Below are 24,761 nucleotides of genomic sequence, written 5' to 3'. Positions count from 1 at the left end.
GCTGCTCCATGTGATTTACAGAGCAGTGGAAGAATATCACCACCTGTGCATTAGATCCTTGCCCCTCCTGGCTGGTCAAGACTGCCCAGGAGATAGATAGTGAATTTATCCTTGTTGGCAGGGGTGTCCTGGATCTTTTTAAAGAGGCACTAGTGAGATCCCTCCTCAAGAATCCATAGTAACATACCATTCTGGACAATTTTCAAAGAAAGATGGTTGAGAAGGCGGTAGTGTTACAGAGGAAATAAATTATCTAGATTCTTTTCAACTAAATTTCAGGCCAAGTTTTGGGACTGAAATGGTAGTGATCACACACAAATATGATCTTGGGTGGTAACGGAATGCAGGAGGTGCATTCATCTTAGCTCGTTTTGACCTCTTGGTGACTTTTGATACCACTGAGCGTGCTATCTTTTGGGGTTGACTTTGTGAGTTGGGGGTGGCTGACATAGTTATATGCTGGCTCATTTCTTTCCTCCAAGCTCAGTCTCAATTAGTCTTGATAGGTAGCCCTATAATGTCACTTACCATTAATACAGTCTTGGAGGAATCTCCAGGATACCGGAGACTGAAGACCACCAAAGTGCCCAAAAAGCAGAAGAAGCTGACAGTGGCAATATTTCTTACATCTAGTACGGATTCTACCAAAGGGATAGTGCCCATTGTCCAGTCACAACACAATTCAGAAGGGTTTAGAAGCAGCCAAGCATTTACTGGAAGAAGGTAATTGAAAGTCAACTGCCTCACAGGAGATGGACTCACGGCAGCTGGGTTATCAAACCTAGAAAGAAAAAGTTGAGTTGAGGTGCAGCCATATGACATGACATATAGCAGGAGACTTATGTTAAATCTCTGATTTAGATCTAGGGTTGAGTGAAAAAGTATTTTTTGAAGTGGATGACCTAAAGAGAAAGGTTGGAGGGAAAATTATTACCGTGCTTCTCCAAAAAGACGACCCATGTTGAAAAGAAGCCCGATCATGTTTTTGAGTGCATGCAATCAAATTAAGCCCCCCTCCAAAATTAGCCCTAATTAAGACCCTTTCCACCCTAGGGTACAGCGTGAGGCACAGGTAAAAAATAAGCTAGGGTGGGGATGGGGATGGGGGAGGTGAAGCTGCCTTACTTACCAGGCCTCGCACACCCAGACACCTGCTTCGCCTTCTTCTACAGCCACCTGCTGCCACTTGCATGCCTCGCCCTGGCTTCCATTTTGTCTTCAGATGCCAGCCAGAAGACTTCTGCAGCTGATAACAGAGCTCTAAAACAGAGGCTGGGGTGATACATGCAAGTGGTGGCAAGCGTCCCCAGAAGAAGTGGGCCAGCAATGGGCTCCTGCTAGGCGGGGCTGTTGGTGCCACCACCGCGAGGTGAGTCAATAATTGGAAACCTCAAAAAAAAAAAAGACCTAGCCATTTTTTCGGGGTCAAAAGAAAATGAGACCTGCCTTCTTTTTGGAGAAACAAAGGTACCCCCCCCAACCCCCCTCCTTCTGCTTCCTTCCCCAACAGCAATGTTTGAAGGCAGAAGACTTATTCAAAACAGTGTGAAAAATGGGATAGTAGCAATGGTGAAAATTGTGGCCCCAACCTAACTGGATTCTTGTGTTCTCTGCCTAGGGAAGGAGTCCTTCCATTCATGAAGAGTCAAGCCCTAGTTAGAATTCTTGCAAAGCTGTCTCGACCTTTTATTGAACCAAGGAAAACAACAATTTATCCATTTCTATAATTTAGAAATTGAGGTCCAAAGTAAGCAAATTAAACTGATCAGCTAATCTGTTTAAATTGGGTTAGGCATCCTCTTAAAAGACTCGTGCAAGCAGAACCTTACTGGGTCATGATTCATGTATCATGCACAAGGTCGGGATGCCCATCAGATTGCTTTGCTGATGCTGGCATGATTAACTGCTGAGATCACTAAGAGACATCTAGGACTGCAAAGTGCTATTCTGTAGTCCTCATGCCTGTAATATTTTATGATAAATACGTTAAAATGCTCTCTCTTTTCACCAAGTTCACATAAAAGTTAGACAAATGCTTTTTGTCTGCTGCCCCCTCCCTCACTCCTCCTTACTGTAATTGGTTTTTTACATTTATTATTTTACTATACACTATACAGTTTGTATGTTGTAAAATGCTTTGAGTTTTATGTAGTAAACAGTATAAATATATATTAAGTGAAACCATCAAGTCAGTGGACTACAGGGTTCATAGAAGTCCACCCCAAAATTATGAGAACAAATACTCAGGACAGGGATAGCAATTAACTCAAAAGCCAGCAATTGCTTGGCTTCAAGCCAGCAAGTGCAGAGCAAAGCATCCACTGAAATATGGAAAAGGTATAAATTGTTATGAGTATAAGAAAGAAAAAATAGTTATGTTGACAGAGAAACCTCAATTGTTTAATATAATTTCAGCCTATTCGCAGTAGACATTCTTATCTAACTACAGCATGTCAAGGGTCTGAGAACTTCTGCAGAGTTCAAACCTGCCATACAAATTAAACTGTAAATAGTTGACTTCTGGAGATCTAGGACTGAATCCTAGATCAGGAAACATGATAGAAGACGGCACTCTGCATGCACTCTGTCTTTTGCAGATGAGCAAACCTGAGACTAGCAATGCATACTTGATCTTCTATCCAATTTCAATCCCTATACTTACAGGGGAATTCCTGAATAGGCTTATGAGTTTGTTGAAAAAGTAAACGTAACAAAAGATCACAAAATATTTAATGGATAAGTGTGATAAAATAAACAGTAATCCTTCGCTACTTCATGGTTCATCTTTCGTGGATTCGCTATTTCACGGGTTTTCAAAGGGGGCTTAAATCCATTAAATCCATTAAAAATTCATAAAATTCTTCTACAGTACTACTGTACTCTATTAAAGAAACTGGTAGGATATCACATGTAGTTCCAGCTGACAAACATTATAGAATGACTGTTTAATGCAAAGGGTGGGTTTTAAAAGTCCAAATACTCATTAAATACATAAAAAAATATCTTTCCTCTACTTTACAGAAATTCATTTTTCACGGGTGGTCTTGGAACGCATCCCCCGCAAAAAACGAGGGATCACTGTATACCCTTAGCACAAAGCTAAGGAGGAGGAGTATTTGTTCAAACATAAATATTTATCCCCAAGTTTCCCCACTATTACAAACAGTGGAATTTACCTTGTAAACACCGGTAACTGGGATTGAATAACTTGAACTCTGATCACAACAAGTAGTAGGGTACTGAACATCAGAACAATTAGTTTCAATAGCATTTGAAGCATACAGTAGGGAATGCTGCCTTTGCCTTGAAGAATGTGTAACACTGTATACCAAAGAATTGGCACAGTATACTGGACAAAAAAATAAGAACATAAACAATAGTCAAATGAATCTTCTGACTCTATGTATCACACAAGCAAACTTCTTCAATATAATGCAATCCACATGTGCAGGTCTACAACTCAATTCCCAAACAAGGTAGCACATAGAATACAGACATTGTTGTGCTAATGGATACTTGAAATGCATTAAACATTGGATTTATGTTAAATGTATTGGAAGTGAATATAACTTTAATAGCTTATTGAATTGAAAATTATTTTGATGTATGGCAGAACTTAGTATGATTGGTGAATAAAACTCAAAAGTTTCATTTAAAACTGGTCACATTAATCATGAGAAGCTTGTTTAAATATTTCCCTTTGAAACAAAGAAGGCTTTCAGTCACCTGAAACCCACCAAATTGGGGGTGGGGGTGGGGGAGAGCCTTCAAACAGTTTCAAAACCCTTTCTGCCCCCTTTGTTTCAAATGGAAATATTTAAACAAGCTTGTCTCATGATTAACGTAACCAGTTTTAAATAAGACTTTTGACTTTTATTCACCAATCATACTAAGTTCTACTTATTCACCTATCATACTAAGTTCTACTTACTAATATATCAAAATATATTTCAATTCAATAAGCTATTAAACTTATATTCACTGCCAATACATTTAACATAAATCCAATGTTTAGTGCATTTCAAGTATCCATTAGCACAACAATGTCTGTATTCTATGTGTACTAGGATGCTTAGGTTCTAAAGCCATAATCTTTACATATCCGTCTTGTAGATAGTCCGTGTTACCTTCTAGATTTAGAACAGTCTTAAAAATGAGTTGTTGTATTGTGGCAATTTAATAGTATTACAGTCTATTCTGAAGTTTACTTGTTCTCTACTGACCCATTTCTTATTCACTGACTTGGTTACCGTGGAAAGGTCTCCAACTTAAAAAAATATATTATTTTTAGTGTTGATGTACTAGAAGTAATGGGGTACAGGAGAAATAATTTTAATAAGTAAGAACTGGGAGGTCTGTGGATTCATTTGCCAGTAGAGGTTTCATTTTGTATTTTTAGCTTTGGACAAAACCTATTGGTAACTTGCATTTGCATGTTTCAAATGTGGCAACTTTAAGTTGTATGGATTTCCAACTCCCATAATTCCCCACCCAGCATATGACTTGGAACTTTGGGAGTTGAAGTCCATATATCTTCAGGTTGAAAAGTTTGAAAAACATTGATCTAGTCCAGTGATGGCTAACCTTTTACGTTACCGCATGCCGGAAATGGCACACAAAACCATCCTGCCTGGACCGCACAGCCTTACTGTCTTTCGTGCACATGGGAGCACCAAAACCAAGAACAGCAGCGTTCCATCGTGTATGCATGCCCCACCATCCAAACTTTCAATTTCCAGTGCAGGTGCGCGCCTGATGAACAACTGGCCTTCGCGTATCGATGTGATGGAAACCCGGAACACTGCTCTTCCGGGTTTTGGCGTTCCACATATGCAAAGGTCAGCTGACCAGCATGTGTGTGTGCATGGTAACACAGAAGAGGACTCAGTGAGGCTGCACGCCCCATGTGCCACTTCCCGTACCATTCCATAGGTTTGCCATGGATCTAGTCAGTCTTGAATTTATTTGAATGTCCTCCTACAGCACAAACAGGTCCCAGATAATCTTTATGGTACTTTCAGTCCTATGTTGCAATAAAAATGCCGAGACTAAATTATTCATCTAGATCAGTGGTTCTCAAACTTTCTACTGCCGTGACCCCTTAATACAGTTCCTCATGTTGTAGTGACTCCAACCATAAGTCTAGCACCAATTCTCCCAAAAGAGCTTTAAACTGATTGGCAGGAAGGTCAGAGGGACACTCCTACTGTAAACGCCTGATTGGTCAGATTGTAAAAATATGTTCCAAGGTGCCAGAATAGAAGCTTTAGTTCCTAACACCTTGAAAAAAAATGTCTTTTGCCATGGTCTTAGGGGACTCCTGGGAAACACTTGTTCGACCCCAAAGGGGTTCTGACCCCCAGGTTGAGAACCACTGATCTAGATATATTCATTCAATGTAATACGTGCCCCTGTGAATAGTGTGTGTGATATCACCAACTTGTATAAATATATCTAAAGATCCCATAGTCAAGTGCATCCAAGTGACATATTTTAATTTCAGATTTGAAATTGAATCAGATAAAATTCCTTACCCCTTGAGCAATAAATACTTCATAGACACAACATATCCCCACCACGGTTACTCCTTGTTCCTTACATAATGTAGCAACAGCCACCAAAAAAACTGTTGCTGCAATAGGAGTCCACACTGCAATGTAAGATACAAAAATAGTTAGTCTTTGTGAAATTGGGAAAAGCAAAATTGCAATTTAATTGTCAGCCAGGAACTACATCCTCACTCTCTGAAGACTTAATGTACAGATGGTTTTGTTGAAGACTGACCACATTTTCTAGCTATTTAAGAACAGAAATGCCATCTTATATTGAAACAATAATTTGTATGCCACGGTATAGTTCCCCAATCCGGTGCCATCCAGAGGCCATTCCACAACTTCAAAATCATATGGCCTTTGCTCTTGTTTCCTTAAATTAAGATTGGGTGACCTTTTACAGATGTGGGCTTTCCTTAAAAATATCTTGTTGTGAGACATGGGGTGGCAGAGCTGCAGTAAAGAATAACTGATTCAACTGCTAAGGCACAAGTTGACTTGTGGACGTCAACTCCCAGAATTCTCCAGCCAGCTATGCTATGCTGGCTGGAGAATTCTGGGAGTTGACGTCCACAAGTCTTAACGTTGAAGACCTCTGTGCTAAGGGTATGATTGGGACATATCTCTCTCTGGCACCTCAAATGCTTTCATTTTAATATATGCTTCACTTTTATCCATGGAACAGGAGAAAAGAAAGGGATAGATCTGAACTGACTAGTTACACAGTGATTTGAAATCACACATACCACTGCAGCTTCCCTATCTGGGCTTTAAATAACCACATTGAAGGTGTGACGTAGGGGGTGAATTATTGACCACTCATTGTTTACTTTACCTATAGTGTTTTCAGGCCCTCTGGATCTGGTATAGGACAGAAAAGCAGCTAGAAAAAAGATTGAGGAGAGAAGTTCTGCTCTGCCCACCACACCAGTTACCTAAATAAAAAAATACAACAATATAAATCATGTAAACAAAATGAGATAAAGTATTAAAATAATGCACAAAAAAACCCTTACATATATTTATATTCAAGTTTTGATTTTCCATTATTTCGATGAAGTATGCAAGGACAGAATTAGACTGCCATCATGTGGATAAACAAGAAAATACCTTTATTCTAAATTAGATACTGACAAAATTGAACGGGTCCAAAGACGGGCTACAAGAATGGTGGAAGGTCTTAAGCATAAAACGTATCAGGAAAGACTTCATGAACTCAATCTGTATAGTCTGGAGGACAGAAGGAAAAGGGGGGACATGATCGAAACATTTAAATATATTAAAGGGTTAAATAAGGTCCAGGAGGGAAGTGTTTTTAATAGGAAAGTGAACACAAGAACAAGGGGACACAATCTGAAGTTAGTTGGGGGAAAGATCAAAAGCAACATGAGAAAATATTATTTTACTGAAAGAGTAGTAGATCCTTGGAACAAACTTCCAGCAGACGTGGTAGATAAATCCACAGTAACTGAATTTAAACATGCCTGGGATAAACATATATCCATCCTAAGATAAAATACAGAAAATAGTATAAGGGCAGACTAGATGGACCATGAGGTCTTTTTCTGCCGTCAGACTTCTAGTATTATAAATAAATGAAGATAGAAACATAGAAACATGCTCTGAAGTGATGCGCTGAAGTGAAGCCCAACTGCTGTAACACATCCATGAATTTTTCCTGAGGATACTATATATAGCATATATCAGCGATGGCGAACCGTTTTTTCTCTCAGGTGCCAAAAGTGCGTGCACACACACTATCACGCCTGCGCCAGAGCCCACAGCCTTATTTCAATGCCTGAAGACAATGAAAATTGCTTCCCTGCCCTCCGAGGCCCTCTGGAGACTAGAAACAGCCCATTTCCCAACTTCTGGTGGGCCTAGTAGGCCCATTTTTCACCCTCCCCAGACTTCAGAGGTTTCCCTGAAGCCTAGGAAGGGCAAAAATGCCCCATCCTTCCGGAGGCACTCCAGAAGCCAAAAATGTCCTCCCAGAGCCTCTGTGCGAGTCAAAAATCAGCTGACCAATGCACACATGCGCGCTGGAGCTGAGCTAGGGCAACAACTCATCGGCCAGCAGATATGGCTCCGCATGCCACCTGTGGCACCCGTGCCATAGGTTCACCATCACTGGTATATATATAATATTGCCCTTGCCTTTTTTCAGGATGCTTTTCCAACCCTCAGCCCACATCCCAGATCAATCATGGCTGATTTGCTTGGCTTTAACTTGCAGAACTTAGAAAGCAAGCAAGTTGCCATATCAGGAATGATTTTTGGAGAAAAATGTGCATTATTCCAAGCAAATGTGACTGAGAATAAACTTTTTTTTTCTTTTTTGGTTGCATGACATAAATGAATAGGTCGGAAAGAGAAAATAGAATAAAAAGTGACTGACTCATTCCGAGACCAAGAATGAAGGAAAATGTTGATTGCTCTGTGAATATGTGCTTAGAAAAAGCTCTTTGGATTCAAAAGACATGATGTAATCTGAGTACTGTGTATGTACATTAGAAGCAGAAGCATTGCCAAATAGATGACCTTGGAACGTTCTTGACACAATTGCACAGAGCTTTCAAGAGGACAAGCTGCCTCACAGCTTTAACAAGGGAGAACATTCATTGCTTATGCCAATTCATTTCCTAAAGCACACTTCAAATGCATTAACACAATTGTGTGGTAGCTGGAAAGGTGATGTCTGGAAGTAAATGATAGGTTTAAATGTAGTTGCATTTGAGAATAACCCCCCCCCCCCCAACACACACACACACCTTATTTTAACATTCCTCCTCTCATTTCTTTAAATTGTTTTCTCATTATCATCACTCTGCATTGTTTCCCTACACTGTTTAAGAACTTTCCACAGAACTAGTAAGAATTTTAAATTTACTTACGGCTTCAGTATGTATGGGATGCACTGCGAACAGTAAAGATGCAACCAAACTGCTTTTGTTGTCTAAGAAAAGCTTACAGACTTTGAGGAAGATGATGCAAACAATTGCATGAAAGATGACATTCAGGAAGTGGTAAGAAATAGCATTTAATTCGGTGAAAAGATAGTTCAAGCGAAATGTGAAGACAGTGAAGGGTCGATACGACTTATGACTTCTCTCCTAAAAAGACAAAACAAAGAAATAAATACCATCACGCAGATTAAAAGGAATAAAAGCTAAACAAGAAGTACAGTGGTACTTCTACTTAAGAACTTAATTTGTTCCGTGGTCAGGTTCTTAAGTAGAAAAGTGTATAAGTAGAAGCAATTTTTCCCATAGAAATCAATGTAAAAGAAAATAATGTGTGCAAACCCATTATTATTATTATTATTATTATTATTATTATTATTATTATTATTATTTATGCAGAGGTTCCACTGTATATGTGTCTTTCCCCTTAAAGATCATGCTAAATGAATAGCCCGATAGACAAAGTAGGAAAATTTGTTCAAATCAATCTCTTCTTCTCATCATATGCACACTGCACAAATTCATGCTTTGTACATTGCTAAGAATGCAAGATTACATCGTATTTTCTCTTCAAACTTCAAAATAATATGAATAGGAGATTTGGAAAATTGTCAATGTCCCCCTGAGCTTTGGGGGTACTCGCCAATTTTGTTTGCTTTGTTTGTTTGTTTTCTTTGCTCAAAAACATTATCAAATCTTCGCTCTCAAGTTCTCTGTGTATGTATCATTCCAATTTTTTTCTGATATATGAGGAGGGTTTATAAGAACAACAAAGGAGTATGAATTTCAGATAATCTAGTTTGAATTATAATTAGTTCTACAAATTTTAAATTTTTTTAGTTGCAGAAATGAAATGTACCATTTCTTAATGAAATTCATATGCTGAATTTAAATATAATATTTGTTACTTGACTCTAGTTTTCATGCAGCAGACATTTTACATTTTTCAACTGCAAGTAAGGCAAATAATGCACCAAAATTTAATACGTATACAGTAGATCAGTGATTTTCAACCTTTTTTGAGCCGCGGCACATTTTTTACATTTACAAAATTCTGGGGCACACCACCAACCAAAATGACACAAATCTAATAAATAAATAAATAAATAAATAAATAAATAAATAAATAAATAAATAAATAAATAAATAAATAAATAAATAAATAAATACTGTACATACATACATACATACATACATACATACATACATAAATAACCCCCTCATATATACAATCCCATGTAACATCCCCTTATAAATACCTGTATAGTCAATCATCAATCATCCCTCCTGAAATTTATACCACTGTCTCATTTCTGGGTACTTCTCCTGTCTTTCCCCCTTTTCTCTCTCATGTTTCTCATTTCTCTCTCTTCCTCCCTTTTTCCCTCATTCCTTCTCTCCCTCCCTTTCTCTCTCTTTCCTTTCTCTCATTCCCTTTCTCTCTATCCTTTCTATCTCTCACTTGTTCTTTCTCTCCCTCCCTTTCTGTCTCTTTCCTTTCTCTCATTCCCTCTTTGTCTCCTGGGGCTGACTGCGCCTGCCCTCTACCCCCCACCGCGGAGGGAAAGCATTTGGCATCGGCACCGCCAACCCCCCCTCCACGAGCAGCAAAAGCCTCAGCGACGGAGCCGAAAGGCAAATGGCGCGATCTGTCACTTAGGCTTTTGCTGCTCCTGGAGGGGGGGGGAGGATTTTCTCCTCCCCCCCCCCGGCAGCCAAACGTCGCTGAGGCTTTGGGCATCGGCGCCTTCCCCTCCACGAGCAGCAAAAGCCTCAGCGACAGAGCCGAAAGGCAAACGGCGTGCCCCGTCGCTGAGGCTCTTGCTGCTCGTAGAGGGGTGGCGCTGATGCTCCCTCTCGTCGCCCCCATCTCCCAGCGACCGCCTGGGGCCGCTGCAGCCGGCACGCTCCCGCTCCCACCGCCAGTGCCCTCCCGCCGGGCCCAAAGGACACTTGCCGCCGACGCCAGGAAACTCCAGCTGGGCGGGGCGCTGCCGGTGCCTCCGAGCTCCCACTCGCAGCTGTCCCCCGGCTCCTGCCCGTTGCCGTGGTTTCTGGCGCTCTCCTGCTGGGCCCCAAAGAAGGAAGGCAGGAAAAAGGAGGCACGAAGAATCAAGCTCTCCTTTTTCCCGCCTTCCTTCTTTGGGGCCCAGCAGGAGAGCGCCAGAAACCGCGGCAACGGGCAGGAACCGGGGGACAGCTGCGAGTGGGAGCTTGGACGCACCGGCAGCGCCCCGCCCAGCTGGAGCTTCCCTAGGAGCTTGGCGGCACACCTGACTGTGTCTCGTGCCACGGCACACCGGTTGGGAAACGCTGCAGTAGATAAACCCATATATTTTTATTAAAATTAAGTGAATTATATTTGCAACAGTGAATACATGAAATAATCTACTGTATAGGTTTATCAAGAAAAAACTAAATCAGTAAACAAGTTTAAAATGTTCAAAAATTTAAATTTCTCATTAATCTTGCCTTTAGTTTGTTTCCCTCTTGCTTCCCTTGACTTTTCTTTTGTATTCAAGGAAAGGATTGTCTCTTACAATTGCCCTATAGTAGTCTGCAAGCAATGATGGGCTACATTTATCTTGATATCTTTTTTCCATAGCTGCAATGTCTCCCCATGGTTGTCACTCACTGCTCCACAATTTGTTGGAAAGAAATTCAGATGTGCAGAAAATGCATTTTTAAGGACTTGTTACAACCAAGATTTTTGTAGGCTGGATGAGTTTTTCAACCACTTTCTTGTAGTTTGCTGCTTTATTGTTTCCAAGAAAATTTCATGTCACGGATATGTGGGCCAACAAAAATTCCTTCATTTATTTTTGCAGCATCAAGTGATGGAAATTTATTTATCAGGTATGTGAAAGCTGCTTTATTCCTGTCCATTGCCTGCACAAAGTTTTTCATTAATCCCAACTTGATGTGTAATGGAGGTAGTAAAATCTTGCTGCTATCTACAAGTGCTGGATGCTTTACAGTTTTATGATATAGAGCAATTATTTCGCATGACTGTCTCATTCACACAGAAAGCAGCAATACTCAGTATATCCACCTTGAACACCAAGTAAGATAGCAACCACTTTCAGGTCACCACAGATTGATCATTGATGTTGACTGCAGTTAATGCATCTTATGAGCTCTTCAGGTTTTCATATGTTTCTTTCATTGCAACTGCATAAGCAACTGGAACAGATGATAGCCGATTGCCATTATGCAGCAATACCTATTGCTGATGGAATGTTTGGATACTGCACAAACAACTTTTTTTCCTTAGTAAGAAATTGAAGGCACCATACAAAAATAACAATTATTAACATGATGTGTTGGTTCTCTCCAAATCATTGGCACTGCGAAAGGCATAGAAGGCTTTTTTCCCCCATTCAACCTTTGGAGAAGTCTCGATCCACATGAATTACAGGATATGCATGGCGCCCAGTTTTGGTCCTGGTCTCCTATTTTGCAACCAAAATACAAGTTGTCGGCTTTCTTAATCACAATTGTGCTCCTTTGTTTTTGGGATTCAAAAGTAACTTCACTGCAAATATAGCAGAAATTATCTTATCTGCTTCAAGGCACAACTAAATTTACTAACATAAAACAATGTTTAAAGACGCTTTCTAACTCACCAAGCAACAGATACTGTGACTTTTATAGAATTTGGTGACGGATTATTGGCTAATATTGAATCATCTTGGTACGTGTGGCGGTTTTCTATTGGTCACTAATACTGACTATGTAATCTATGGTATAAGTTGCATCATGCATTTTATAAACCTTACTTCATTAGTTGATTGCTTATATCATGGAAACTAGAGCCAATACACATTTTAAATGTTATTTTCGATTTTAGAACCCCAAAATTATGTATGAACAGCTGTTTTCATGCTCACAACCTTTTACCTGTAGAACAGTGTTATTTTTCCTATAATCTTTAGTATTTTGATTTGTATCCCGGTCATCATATATGTTGTAAATTAAAATGAATGGAAAATAAAATACTGTATCAGTATTTTGTAAAGTATCATTGAAAGCTGAAATGACATTTTTTAGCTCTTACACATTGGCTCAATGCTTTATAAAAATGCTTTAAGTGTCCTGTAGAGATATTACCTCAGACATGGGTGTACCCCAGAAGTCATTCAAAAAAAGATTCTTAATTGGAGTTGAAGGATGCAAATCTTTATTGTCCAAAATGGCAGAAACATCATCAAAAACAAAGCCACAAAAGAGACTGTTCCAGTAGCAAGTGGCCACTATTCCAAATATTAGTGCAAATTCCTTTGGGCTAACATAAGCCATTTTCTCCAGAACTCATATAAACTATCTGTAAAACAAATATCAGCATGTTTTAAACATCTGCTTTCGTCAACATAAATATATACAGTGAAGATTAACCAAAAACCAGAAGACTGCTGGTTATCTTTATAAGTAAATAAAATTCTTCACAAAAAAATGGACACATTTTAGCACAGTGATGGCAAACCTTTTTTTCCTCGGGTGCCGAAAGGTTTTAGGCATGCGCTATTGCACATTTGCGTGAGTGCCCACACCCATAATTCAATGCTTCAGGAGGGTGAAAACTGCTTCCCCCGACCCCCAGAGACCCTCTGGAGGTCAGAAATGGCCTGTTTCACAACTTCTGGTGAGCCCAGTAGGCTCGTGTTTTGCCCTCTCCGGGCTCCAAAGGCTTCCCTGGAGCTGGGGGAGGGTAAAAATGCCCTCCCCATCCCCCCCCCGGAGGCTCTCTGGAAGCCAAAAAAGCCAGTTGGCTGGCACACACATGCACATTGGAGCTGAGCTAGGGCAATGATTTGCGTGCCAGCAGATATAACTCCGCGTGGCACCTGTAGCATCCGTGCCATAGGTTCGCCATCACTGTTTTAGCATAAAGGCTGCAGCTTTATATCCTAGCAAATTATTCCACTCATTTGCGTCCATCAAGACTTCAAAAAGTGATAACATCTGGTGTTTTGCTAATTATGGTTTTGAAAAAAAATATATATTCAAAAACCTGGACTGGTTTATAACTGCTTAGAAGAGAATCAGCTTCTCAAAGTTCCCAATAACATCCAGCCCAAGTCAAAACCTCAAAGTCCCAATTTATTCTCAGAGCCATGTTGGTACATCTGAGTGAAATCCGAATCTGAAGTCCCTAGGTTTTAATCACCCTGTTGAAAGTTAAAACCCATGCCCCCAGGTTCATCATGCTCTCCAATCACCAAGTACCCGGCTGGCAGAATCCACCCATCTCCTTCTGTGCAGGTACAGGGCCGCAGAGACCTTGACTTTATAGAAAGGAATTTTTGTAATGGTTACAGCTGGGCTTGGTGGCATGAGCCTGTAATACAGCGTGTGTGGAGGCTGAGACTGGCATGGATAGCTTGAGCTCACGGTTGGAGGCTGTTGGGAATTACCAGCCAGTGAGGTGCCAAGAGCCAGAAGGAGGTTACCCTAAGTGCTTTGGGGTGAACCAGCCCAGGTCAGAGTTATGACTACATATTCCAATCTCCCTCATCCCATTTTTCCCCAATAGAAAATGCCTAGTAGTACAGTATATGATGTGGCAGGCAAAAGACTCCAAATAAAATGGCTTCGGCCTGACACATCTATTCCAACAATCCTTTCACTAATGGTTTGGGGGTAGGAAGAAGGAAAGCTACTACCTTATACAAGCCTACCTACTGAGCTTCACTTTTAAAGAGAAACACGTGGGTTTGTATTGTTAGTCCCAGGAATTATAATATCTCATTTCTTTCTCTTTCAATGACAAGAAAAGAAAGCTTTGACTTCAAAAGAAATAGCATGTCATCCTTAGGGACCAAATCACCTACTCTGAACTGAGTTGCCCTTCTTTGAACTGAGGTATCTTTCCTTCAAATATTACTTTCTGTTTTAAGAGTTAATCTTCTTAAAATTAGCAGTCTCCCTACTAGGCTGCTGGCCATACATATGGATTAAAACTGATCAGGAATTTAAGTTATGTTTTCTAGTTTAACTCTGGGTACACAAATATATAGAACACACTTCCTATATATTGGAATAAATAGCAAGGGGAAAATAGACGTGGTTGGTAAATCGACAGTAACTAAATTTAAACATGCCTGGGATAAACACATATCCATCCTAAGATAAAATACAGAAAATAGTATAAGGGCAGACTAGATGGACCATGAGGTCTTTTTCTGCCGTCAGTCTTCTATGTTTCTATGTTTCAAAGAGTAACAGGTGATTATAGATAAATTAAAATCAAATATATTACTTATTGATCAGAAAGTAAAATAGATAATTTGCAATGAAAATGTCTCCTTTGAAATACATTTTATTCTGAAAGATATTGTATCTATCTACCAATATAATAATAATACCTTAATTTCTTAGATTAAGTCCTCAGAAGACTTAATTTCTGAAGTCTTTACTTTTCAGCTAAATACCATACCATAAATATTTTTTAAAGTTCACAGGTCTTATTAAACAGATTAAAACTTGAAATTGATTTATTAAAATATAATATTATATACTATAGATGGATCTTTTCAGACCATATAAATCTTAACCTGCTAGCAAGTGCTGACATCTTGGTATCCACTGAAAGGTACCAATTGTTAATATCCTTTCTGGCTGTAATATTGAAATAAAAATCCTTAAGACTCTTTAGTGAATCAGCAATTGCTGAAAATATATGGGTACTTGGAACTAGTGGTACTGAGTTTAACCAAATAAAATAAAACAACTCTTCTCATGAAAAAGAAATTGGTAGGAAATATTTATCTTGTCAGATAATCCCTTAATTAAAACTTATCACATTAGTCTGGATGTTTTTTATGACAGAGCCTTATCTAGGAGATAATGACTTATGTAAAGTTATATAAACTCAGTCTCCAAAGCAAGGCGACAATTATGGTCTCTTAAATTTACTACCTAATTTTTCTATCTTGCAATAACAGAATATCAAAATGTACATAGAGAAAAAGGCATTTTCTTTTACTGAATGAGATCAACCACTATTACAAAAAAAAAGTTTTCAAAAGGATTGTACAAATATTTGATTTTATCAGTAATTTTGAATTAACACATTTGATCTATTCACCAAGTTTTTTATGCCCAGATTAAAATTATAATGCACAATGCCAAAAATTCAGTCATGCATTTTATCTTACAAAGAAGCAATGATTAAAGAATTTGGGATGAGTGTCCAAAAATCAACATTTTTAAAATATTTACCTTATCAGTCAAGCATAATTTTTTATTTATGTATTTTCTTCAAGAGAAGCCATTCCTAAAAATCTTTTTTCCAATCTGTAGTATTACCAGTAAGTGATCTGGTAACAAGGATTGTTCCTAGGACAAAGGGAAAGAAAAATAAGAAATTCTTAGGAAACATATTTAGGTCAATTTCATTTACGTCACCTTAACTCAGTTATCTTAAACTGTTGGAATTGTAGAATACATATACATTCTTAAGATATGCAAAATATTGCATAACAATATTAAGATTATCCAAAAATATAAACATGTGATTAAGCCAGTTCTAATATTAATATAGTATCATTTAGTGACTTCAATTGATTTTGGCAAAATGGTCACAGAGCTAACACCACTAACTAAACCACGTGAGGTTTTGTGTAGAGATAGATACATAGATCCTGAAATGATTGCTGGTTGCTACAATCTCACTCAGATAAAGTTCTCTCATATAGCATCCTTTGCCTGACCCCCTTTCCCCATTGTTTTTTCCTCCTCACAGTGCAGAGATTACTTCTCGAGTTGTTTTCTCCCCAGCTCAGCCTTTCCTAACCATAAATTAACAAGCTCAACTCTGACCTTAATATGTTTAGAACCCTCCTTCTGGATGGCTCCCTGAAACTGATTAGACCTTAAGCCAATTGCTAAGTGGAAGAGACTGGTCCAGTTCAAATATAAGAGTAGTGTATCAGATTTTCATTAGAAGCTCAGCATGAAGCAATTTTGCATACATGCTAAGAATGGCTTCCTTTCTGTTTCTACTATCTGCAAAGCTTATTGTTAAGCCTGGGATATGATTTTTCTGCTTATTTCTGCAAAAATTGATGGACTAATCATTCCTTGCATTTTCTGCTACTTTGGTAGGAAAAAGTGGGGATAGCAGTATTGTATTTCACCATGAAAAAAAATATTGCGTGCACATCCAAAGTATCACATCTACCACCATCCCCATCTCTACTTTTCCCTGTCAAAGTAACAGAAACTACCTTTAGTACCTCAGCTCCTCACATTCCTCTCCATTTGCTTCATTCATTGTTTAAAATGACAAAATAATGACATGATTTCAAAGAGTGTTGCTTATAAAGAAAGAATGCTTAGTGAAAAGGCTGTGATTCATAATAGAGTATAAGATTTGTATGCGAAAGTCTCCCAAAACATTTCAGTGTCTGCTTTTTTCAAGTAGTAGATGACATGGAAAAACTCTCTCTTGGAGCCATAAGAATGTTGTCAGGTATATTGTCAGACAATAATGAATTAGCAGCAAGTCATGTTCTTATATAACTGGTGAACTATCAGATATATTCTAAATGTGATTCACAGTGATGACTAGCTGAAAAAGGGTAGTAGGTAAGAATATGAACAAATCTAAATGTTTTCCGAAAGGATCCAAACCACCCTTGCGTATCACAAAAACAAAAAAGTAAAGTTAAAAAATGAGTGGCAAAAGTAAGAAATTTTGTAACAGAAGCAAAAATGGTTCAACTTAAACATATAATTTGGCTTAAAACAATGAGTTTTTCTTGGTGCACACCTTTTCCCCCAACCCAAATAATTATGTAAGACTCTTCACTATTATCTTTGCATAGTTACTCACTGAGAGTAACTGTGCATGTGAATAGGGGATTTCTGGGCAATGGAAAGGAAAAATGTAGGCAGATATACCTGGAAGTGTAGGTCGCAAATGTATGTATGTATGCATGCATGCATGTACAGTATGTATTTATTTATTTACTTATTTATTTATTAATCAGATTTGTATGCCGCCCCTCTCCGCAGACTCGGGGCGGCTCACAGCAATAATAATACAATGTAAACAAATCTAATATTTAAGTTAATTTAAAACCTCAATTTAGAAACCAATCATACATACTAGCATACCATGCATAAATTTTATAAGCCTAGGGGAAGGGGAAGTATAAATTCCCCCATGCCTGACTACAGAGGTGGGTTTTAAGGAGCTTACGAAAGGCTAGGAGGGTGGGGGCAACTCTGATATCTGGGGGGAGTTGGTTCCAAAGGGTTGGGGCCGCCACAGAGAAGGCTCTTCCCCTGGGTCCCGCCAAACGACATTGTTTAGTTGACGGAACCCGGAGAAGGCCAACTCTGTGGGACCTAACTGGTCGCTGGGATTCGTGCGGCAGAAGGCGGTCCCGGAGATATTCTGGTCCGGTGCCATGAAAGGCTTTATAGGTCATAACCAACACTTTGAATTGTGACCGGAAACTGATCGGCAACCAATGCAAACTGTGGAGTGTTGGTGTGACATGGGCGTATTTAGGAAAGCCCATGATAGCTCTTGCAGCTGCATTCTGCACGATCTGAAGTTTCCGAACACTTATGTATGTATGATGTATAGTAGTACCTCTAGATACGAGCTGCTCCACATGCGAGTATTCCAAGTTACGAGCCGCGACGAGAGCGAAATTTCTGTTTGACACCCAAGCTCAAATTCGGGATACGAGCCAAGCGTCCACTAGGTGGCGCAAGAATTCCATTTTTTTCCAGTTATCTTGGCGCGAAAAGCCAAATCTAAATGCATTCGTTCGATATACAAATTGATCGACATACGAGGACAGCTCTGGCACAAATTAAACTCGTACGTCGAGGTACCACTGTATATCCTTACCTTCTACCCCTCCATGTGTGTGTGTGTGTCTAATCTGTCTAATCAGTAATACCCAAAATCAAAGTTTCATTTTTTTCCACCTCAAGCACAAAGTCCAGAAGTGGTTTTCAAGTAGGAATAAAGGTATTATAAAACCCTCTTCTAAATCAGGGGTGTCAAACTCAATTTCACTGAGGCCGCATCAGGGTTGTGGTTGATCTCCGGGGGCGGGGTGAGCATAACTGACTTGGTGAGTGTGGCCAACTTGGTGGGCATGGCCAGCTTGACGCCAGTCCCAAAACTTCTAGCATTTTTCCTCTTCACATTGGGTAGACCGGGCCGAAGCCACATTGGCCTGATCTTTCCTGTTCACACTCAGTAGACTGGTTGAAGTTATGTTGGCCTGATCTTTCCTCTTTGTACTGGGTAGACCTGTTTTAAATGGTCTTCCTTACAGCAAGTGTAGGTTAATGTGATTATTCTTACCTCATTTTATATATTTTTCAAAAAGTTTTATCTTTTCTCCTGCCCACAAATCTTATCAATATAGCAGCACAGAAGAATATACATTAATTTTTCCCATGTAATGAGACTGTAATACCCCATTTGGATGTAAGGCTACCACACTGCAAATATCTAGATATTCATTAGATGGCAGCAAAGAGAAAGGGAAAACTTCTCTGTGGTGGCCCCGGCCCTCTGGAATCAACTTTCCCCAGATATTAGAATGGCCCCCACCCTGCTTGTCTTTCGCAAATTACTCAAGACCCACCTTTGTCGCCAGGCATGGGGGAGTTAGGATATTCCTTCCCCTAGGCCATTACAAGTTATGTATGGTATGTTTGTGTGTATGTTTGGTTTTTATAATAAGGGTTTTTAGTTGTTTTATTAAATTGGATTGTTACATGTTGTTTTCTATCATTGTTGTTAGCCGCCCCGAGTCTGCGGAGAGGGGCGGCATACAAATCCAATAAATAAATAAAATAAATAAAACTCCACTGCTTAACTGAATTTCCTATTCATAGGCTAATCAACTTCTCACTGCTTCACAATGAACCAGAAAGACATTCATGTGCATACTACATGCTCAAATAAACATAATTATTTTTTTTCTGTATATTACTATAACTTGTTTAATTACCTGAATATCAAACTATTCATAAATTCCCTCCCAAAAGTAACATTTCTGTATAAATGTATAGCTTATCTGGATTAATCATTTTTTTTCTTTAGATTTGTTCTGAAATACATAAGTAGGGGCAGTCCAGTCCAGCTCACAGGGCTGTTGTGGGAAAAGAAGGAGGAAAATGGTGTCTTTCCCGTGAGCAGCAAAATTGCACTTGGTTTGCGGAGACTGAGGTTTGCTGCCTTTGCCCGCTTCCTAGTCAAGGAATGCTGCCTCACTTTCTCTGGCCTTCCTGCCTACCTTCCCTCCCCTCCTTCTTTTCCTGCTTCCCTCCTTCAAATTTCCATCTCCTTCCTTTCTCCACATTCAGGAAGGGACAAGGAGAGGTATGACAGTATTGCTGATGGCCGTGGTTACCACAGCTGTGGCTTTCTCACATGGGGCGACACAGGGGCAATCCCAGTGAAAGGGAAGGCACATGTGCTGCAAGAACAGGCCCTGGTGGTAGGTGCAGTGCTGATCTATAACTGGATGGTGACCATCCGGCCAGGAACACAGTGAGCCTTAGATCCACGAGGCTCTCCTGGAGCCAGCTGGGGGTCAGTCCTGCCATCTCAGCCTGCCACCTGGGCATACGCACAGGAAGCAGTGAGCGCCCAGGGAGCAGGGCAATTCCTCACCAGCTTCAGGGTGGTCCTGTGGATTTAAGGCTGACTGGGCAAACAGTCATTCGCTGTCTGCCTGATAGCCCCGTGGAACAGATTTAGCCCATGGGCCTTGAATTCGACATCTACATGATCATGTCCAATTTCCAGGCATTCCTGGTTTGTCTCCTCTATCACAGGAATCTCTACAGAAATGTAACCTGAATTCATGAAATTAGTGACATATATATTTAATAATAAAATAATAAAATTTATGATGGGAAGAAAAGGGGCCAGGAAAGGTCTTTTTTTATATAAGCCCACATGCAAAGCTAAATATTCAGAGGCAGAAATCTTAAATTGCAGCTTAACTGGTACCGTGTTTCCCCGATAGTAAGACCCCCCCGATTGTAAGACATATGGGGGGTTTCAGGGGGGTCGGCTAATATAAGCCATACCCCGAAAGTAAGACATATGTCTTACTTTCGGGGAAACACGGTACTACGTAAAAGCGAGGGAGCTGTGCGCGGTGGTGCGCTGCGCCCAGAGCTTGGGCCACCCGGCGGGCGAGGCGGCGGCCCTGGCTGAAGCGGCGCGGCTCTGGCTGCGGCACGAGCGGGAGCTCCGACTGCGCTTCCTGTGTAAGCCCAACGCTGACAAAGAGACGTCCAAAGGCGGACGCTTGAAGCTCAGCGACATCGGCGCTGAGGACAAGTCCAGCTTCAAGCCTCCTCGGCTGGCGGAGGAAGCGCGGTGGCGGCGGCGGCAGGCTCCGGAGGGAGCTCGGGTGGTGGCCGCTCCGCCGCTTCGGCCAGGGCCTCCGCCTCGCCCGCCGGGTGGCCCAAGCTCGCGCCACCGCCAGCTTGGGCCACCCGGCGGGCGAGGCGGCGGTCCTGGCCGAAGCGGCGGAGCGGCCACCGCCCGAGCTCCCTCCGGAGCCTGCCGCCGCCGCCACACTTCCCCCGCCGGCCGAGGAGGCTTGAAGCTGGACTTGTCCTCGGCGGGCGAGGCGGCGGCCCTGGCCGAAACAGCGCGGCTCTGCCTGCGGCATGAGCGGGAGCTCTGACTGCGCTTCCTGCGCAAGCCCAACGCCGACAGAGACGTCCAAAGGCGGATGCTTGCAGCTCAGCGACATCGGCGCCGAGGACAAGTCCAGCTTCAAGCCTCCTCGGCCGGCGGAGGAAGCGCGGTGGCGGCGGCAGGCTCCGGAGGGAGAAGACGCCTCGCTCGGGCCGAAGCCGCCTTTGCTCTCCCCGCCGCGCCTGGGGCTGCCTGCCTGCCTGCTGCCTAACGCCGAGGATGCCCCGCGCCCAGCCCGGCTACGGCAGCAGGCAGGCAGGCAGCCCCAGGCGCGGCGGGGAGAGCAAAGGCGGCTTCGGCCCGGGCGAGGCCTCTTCTCCTCCGGGCAGCCGCGCCTGCCGCGCAACGCCGCCTAACACCGCCTGCCCGGAGGAGAAGAGGCCTCGCCCGGGCCGAAGCCGCCTTTGCTCTCCCCGCCGCGCCTGGGGCTACCTGCCTGCCTGCTGCCGTAGCCGGGCTGGGCGCGGGGCATCCTCGGCGTTGGGCGGCAGCGGGAAGAGCCGCAGCCTCCGGAGCCGGCCAGCCGGGTGCCCCCAGGACGCGCATCGCGGACCGGCCCCGCCACGGCGCAGGAGGGATGGAGGCCGGGCCCGACGGGCAGCCGCGCCTGCCGCGCAACGCCGCCTAACGCCGCCCACCCGGAGGAGAAGAGGCCTCGCCCGGGCCGAAGCCCGAAGACGAGCCGGCCCCGGTGCCCGGGACAATATAACACATACCCCCAAAGTAAGACACAGTGGGGCTTTTGGGGGTAAAAAGATAGTAAGACACTGCCTTACTATCGGGGAAACACGGTATATTAAGCCAACCATGTCTATTTGCCTTAAGTAATCCAATATTGTTGAATGCTCAAATAGGATATTAGATCTAAGTGGGCATATGGTACCATCCTTCACCTAGTCACTAAAATCCAGATGACTATACTATAATTGCTGGCAGACAGACAAGGGATGAATGAAGATTGCCTTCAATTTTATAAATCACCAACAATGACAGCATTAACAAACTAGAAACCCTGATGTGATTTACATCTCCATTCTTTTCCTTTACATATGAGAAAAAATTGTGCTGTCACGGAAACTAAACCTGCAGTGAGTACTGGTCAGTGGGCTTTAGGCAATGCATTGTGTTTGAATTTTTGACAGATAATTAAAATTTACTGCATAATGCAGATTTATGACAATGACTGTTAACATATGTACTGTGCGGAGCTGGCCCCTCAAAAATGTAAAGATGGTGAACTAGGAAGAGCCGATATGCGTGAATCAAGAACAAATGGGCAACCTGTAATAGCAACCCACAAGTTTTATATGAGCAATGTTGATGATCTGATTGAGAACTATCAATAGATCATGGAAAGGGAAATTGCTGTCAAGCTTGGCATTTCACAGATTATGTGTTGCTTAATATTAGAAAGTTTGTGCTAGATGGGTTCCTTATATGCTGATGATAAAGATGAACGCTTCCAGAAATGAAATTTGTCAATAATTGCTTTCAAACTACAAGAATGGGAGTGAGGAATGTCTACACAACATTGCGACAGCCAACAAAACATGGGCACTTCATTATGACATAAACATGAAGTGTTAATCCATGGAACACTGTCATAAAACTTTTCCAATAAGAGGGAAGAAACCCTATGCTTTGGCAGAAAAACTCATGGATACAGTTTTCTTGGATGGTGTTATTCATAAGGATTTTCTTGAATCCCACAGTACTGTCTAGATCAGTGATGGCGAACCTTTTTTCCTCGGGTACTGAAAAAGCATGCATGCATGCATGCTATTACGCATGCGCGAGTGCCCACACCTAAAACTTACTGTATTTTTTGGTGTATAAGACACCAGTGTATAAGGTAGCCATTCCAGGGGAAGGAGAGATCGCTGCTTAATAGCGATCCCTTCTTCCGGCTCTGTGAGCTCAACCCAGCTCAACCAGTAGGTGATGAGTGTAATTCTGGCCCTGGGCTCAGGCTGCTGCTACTCAATATCAGGTCGGTGGTAAATAAAGCTCTCCTCATCTGGGATTTGATCCCGGATGAGGAGGCCGACCTGGCATGCGTGACTGAAACCTGGCTGGGCCCAGAGGGAGGAGTTCCTCACTCTGAAATTTGCCCAGCCGGATTTCAGATATGGCATCAGCCTCAACCCCAGGAAAGGGGGGGGAGGAGTGGCTATTATAGCCAGAGAGTGCCTTTGCCTGCGTAGACTAGTTGCTCCCGAGATTGCGGGTTGTGAGTCCCTCCTGGTGAAGTTGGACTTAGGGGTTCAGATGGGCTTGTTGCTCACGTACCTGCCTCCCAGCTGCATGTCAACAGTCCTGCCTGTGCTGCTCGAGGAGGTAGCCGGGCTGGCGGTAGGGTTCCCCAGACTTATTGCCATGCAGCGTTGGCAGGATTTGGTGTATAAGACACACCCAATTTTTAAAGCACCTTTTTGAGGTAAATAGGTGCGTGTTATACACTGAAAAATATGATAATGCCTGAGGAGGGCAAAAACAGCTTTCGCTTTCCCCAGGCCGGAAAAAGCCTGTTTCCCAGCTTCTGGTGGGCCCAGTAGACTCATGTTATGCCCTCCCCAGGTTCCAAAGACTTCCATGGAGCCAGGGGAGGGAAAAAACGCCCTTCTTCATCCACCTGGAGGCTCTCTGGAAGCCAAAAATGCCCTTCCAGAGCCTCTGTGCAAGCCAAAAATTAGCTGGCCGGCACACACATGCACATTGGAGCTAAGCTAGGGCAATGGCTTGTGTGCCAGCAGATATGGCCCTGCTTGCCACCTATGGCACCCATGCCATAGGTTCACCATCACTGGTCTAGATGACCCTCAAAACTTTGAAACAATTAAGAGGAGTTTGGAAGCATAATACAATATTATTTTTCAACATGAAAAATCACATCTCACAAGTCACCAAGAGGTAATTGCAAAGTTAGATTTCACATTTTACCCCTTCTAACCTAAGGTTCCGAATTCATGGCATGTGACTTCCACTAATTGGCCAACTATCATTTATATTTATATTTTTAAGAATTTCTATGAGTCAAGAATAATTTGCATTAGAATATGCTGATAAGCTTTTGGACTTCAAACATCACAAATTCTGTTTATAGTAAACAATAAAATCAAATAGGGTAGGGAGTCTTGCAGCATGTAATACTGTATTTTTCAGAGTGTAAGACGCACTGGAATATAAGACGCACCTTAGTTTTTGGGGAGGAAAATAGGGAAAAGAATCTGCTTACCAGGTATTCATCTGGCTAGCATCCTTAGCCAGCACATTATTTTATCCCCTGGTTAGGGCTTTTAAAAAACTTTATTCAGAGAGAGTAACAATGAAAGAGCTTGCAAGTCAGTAAGAGCTGGAACATCATTAGCACCTGGAAAGAAACATTTAGAGCAAGTAGGGCTATGGAAAAAACCCTGCAAAGACTTAGGGCTTGGAAAACATTCTTTGCAGAGAATAACAATGAAAGAGCTTGCAAGCCGATAAGAGCTGTGAACATTGTTAGTACCTGGTTAGGGCTGGAAAGAAACATTCAGAACAAGTAAAGCAATG

General features: G+C 41.8%; 1 protein-coding gene across 5 annotated transcripts in view; it reads right to left on the bottom strand.

The window, feature by feature from the left end:
* Positions 1-24,761, bottom strand: part of TMTC3 (transmembrane O-mannosyltransferase targeting cadherins 3) — a 44,180-nt gene that overhangs the window by 16,225 nt on the left and 3,194 nt on the right. For all 5 annotated transcript variants that reach the window (XM_070755794.1, XM_070755793.1, XM_070755795.1 and 2 more), the window contains 7 exons: positions 15,737-15,853; positions 12,626-12,839; positions 8,447-8,665; positions 6,388-6,487; positions 5,535-5,650; positions 3,177-3,349; positions 529-781 (listed from right to left, as the gene is read on the bottom strand). In XM_070755794.1, the coding sequence (XP_070611895.1) occupies positions 529-781; positions 3,177-3,349; positions 5,535-5,650; positions 6,388-6,487; positions 8,447-8,665; positions 12,626-12,814 (1,050 nt within the window). In that variant the 5' untranslated portion in view covers positions 12,815-12,839; positions 15,737-15,853. The remainder of the gene's footprint in view (positions 1-528; positions 782-3,176; positions 3,350-5,534; positions 5,651-6,387; positions 6,488-8,446; positions 8,666-12,625; positions 12,840-15,736; positions 15,854-24,761) is intronic.

Source organism: Erythrolamprus reginae, chromosome 6 (assembly GCF_031021105.1).
Source record: "Erythrolamprus reginae isolate rEryReg1 chromosome 6, rEryReg1.hap1, whole genome shotgun sequence".
In the NCBI taxonomy this organism is placed as follows: domain Eukaryota; kingdom Metazoa; phylum Chordata; class Lepidosauria; order Squamata; family Dipsadidae; genus Erythrolamprus; species Erythrolamprus reginae.
This window is presented reverse-complemented; position numbering and strand designations above follow the sequence as displayed.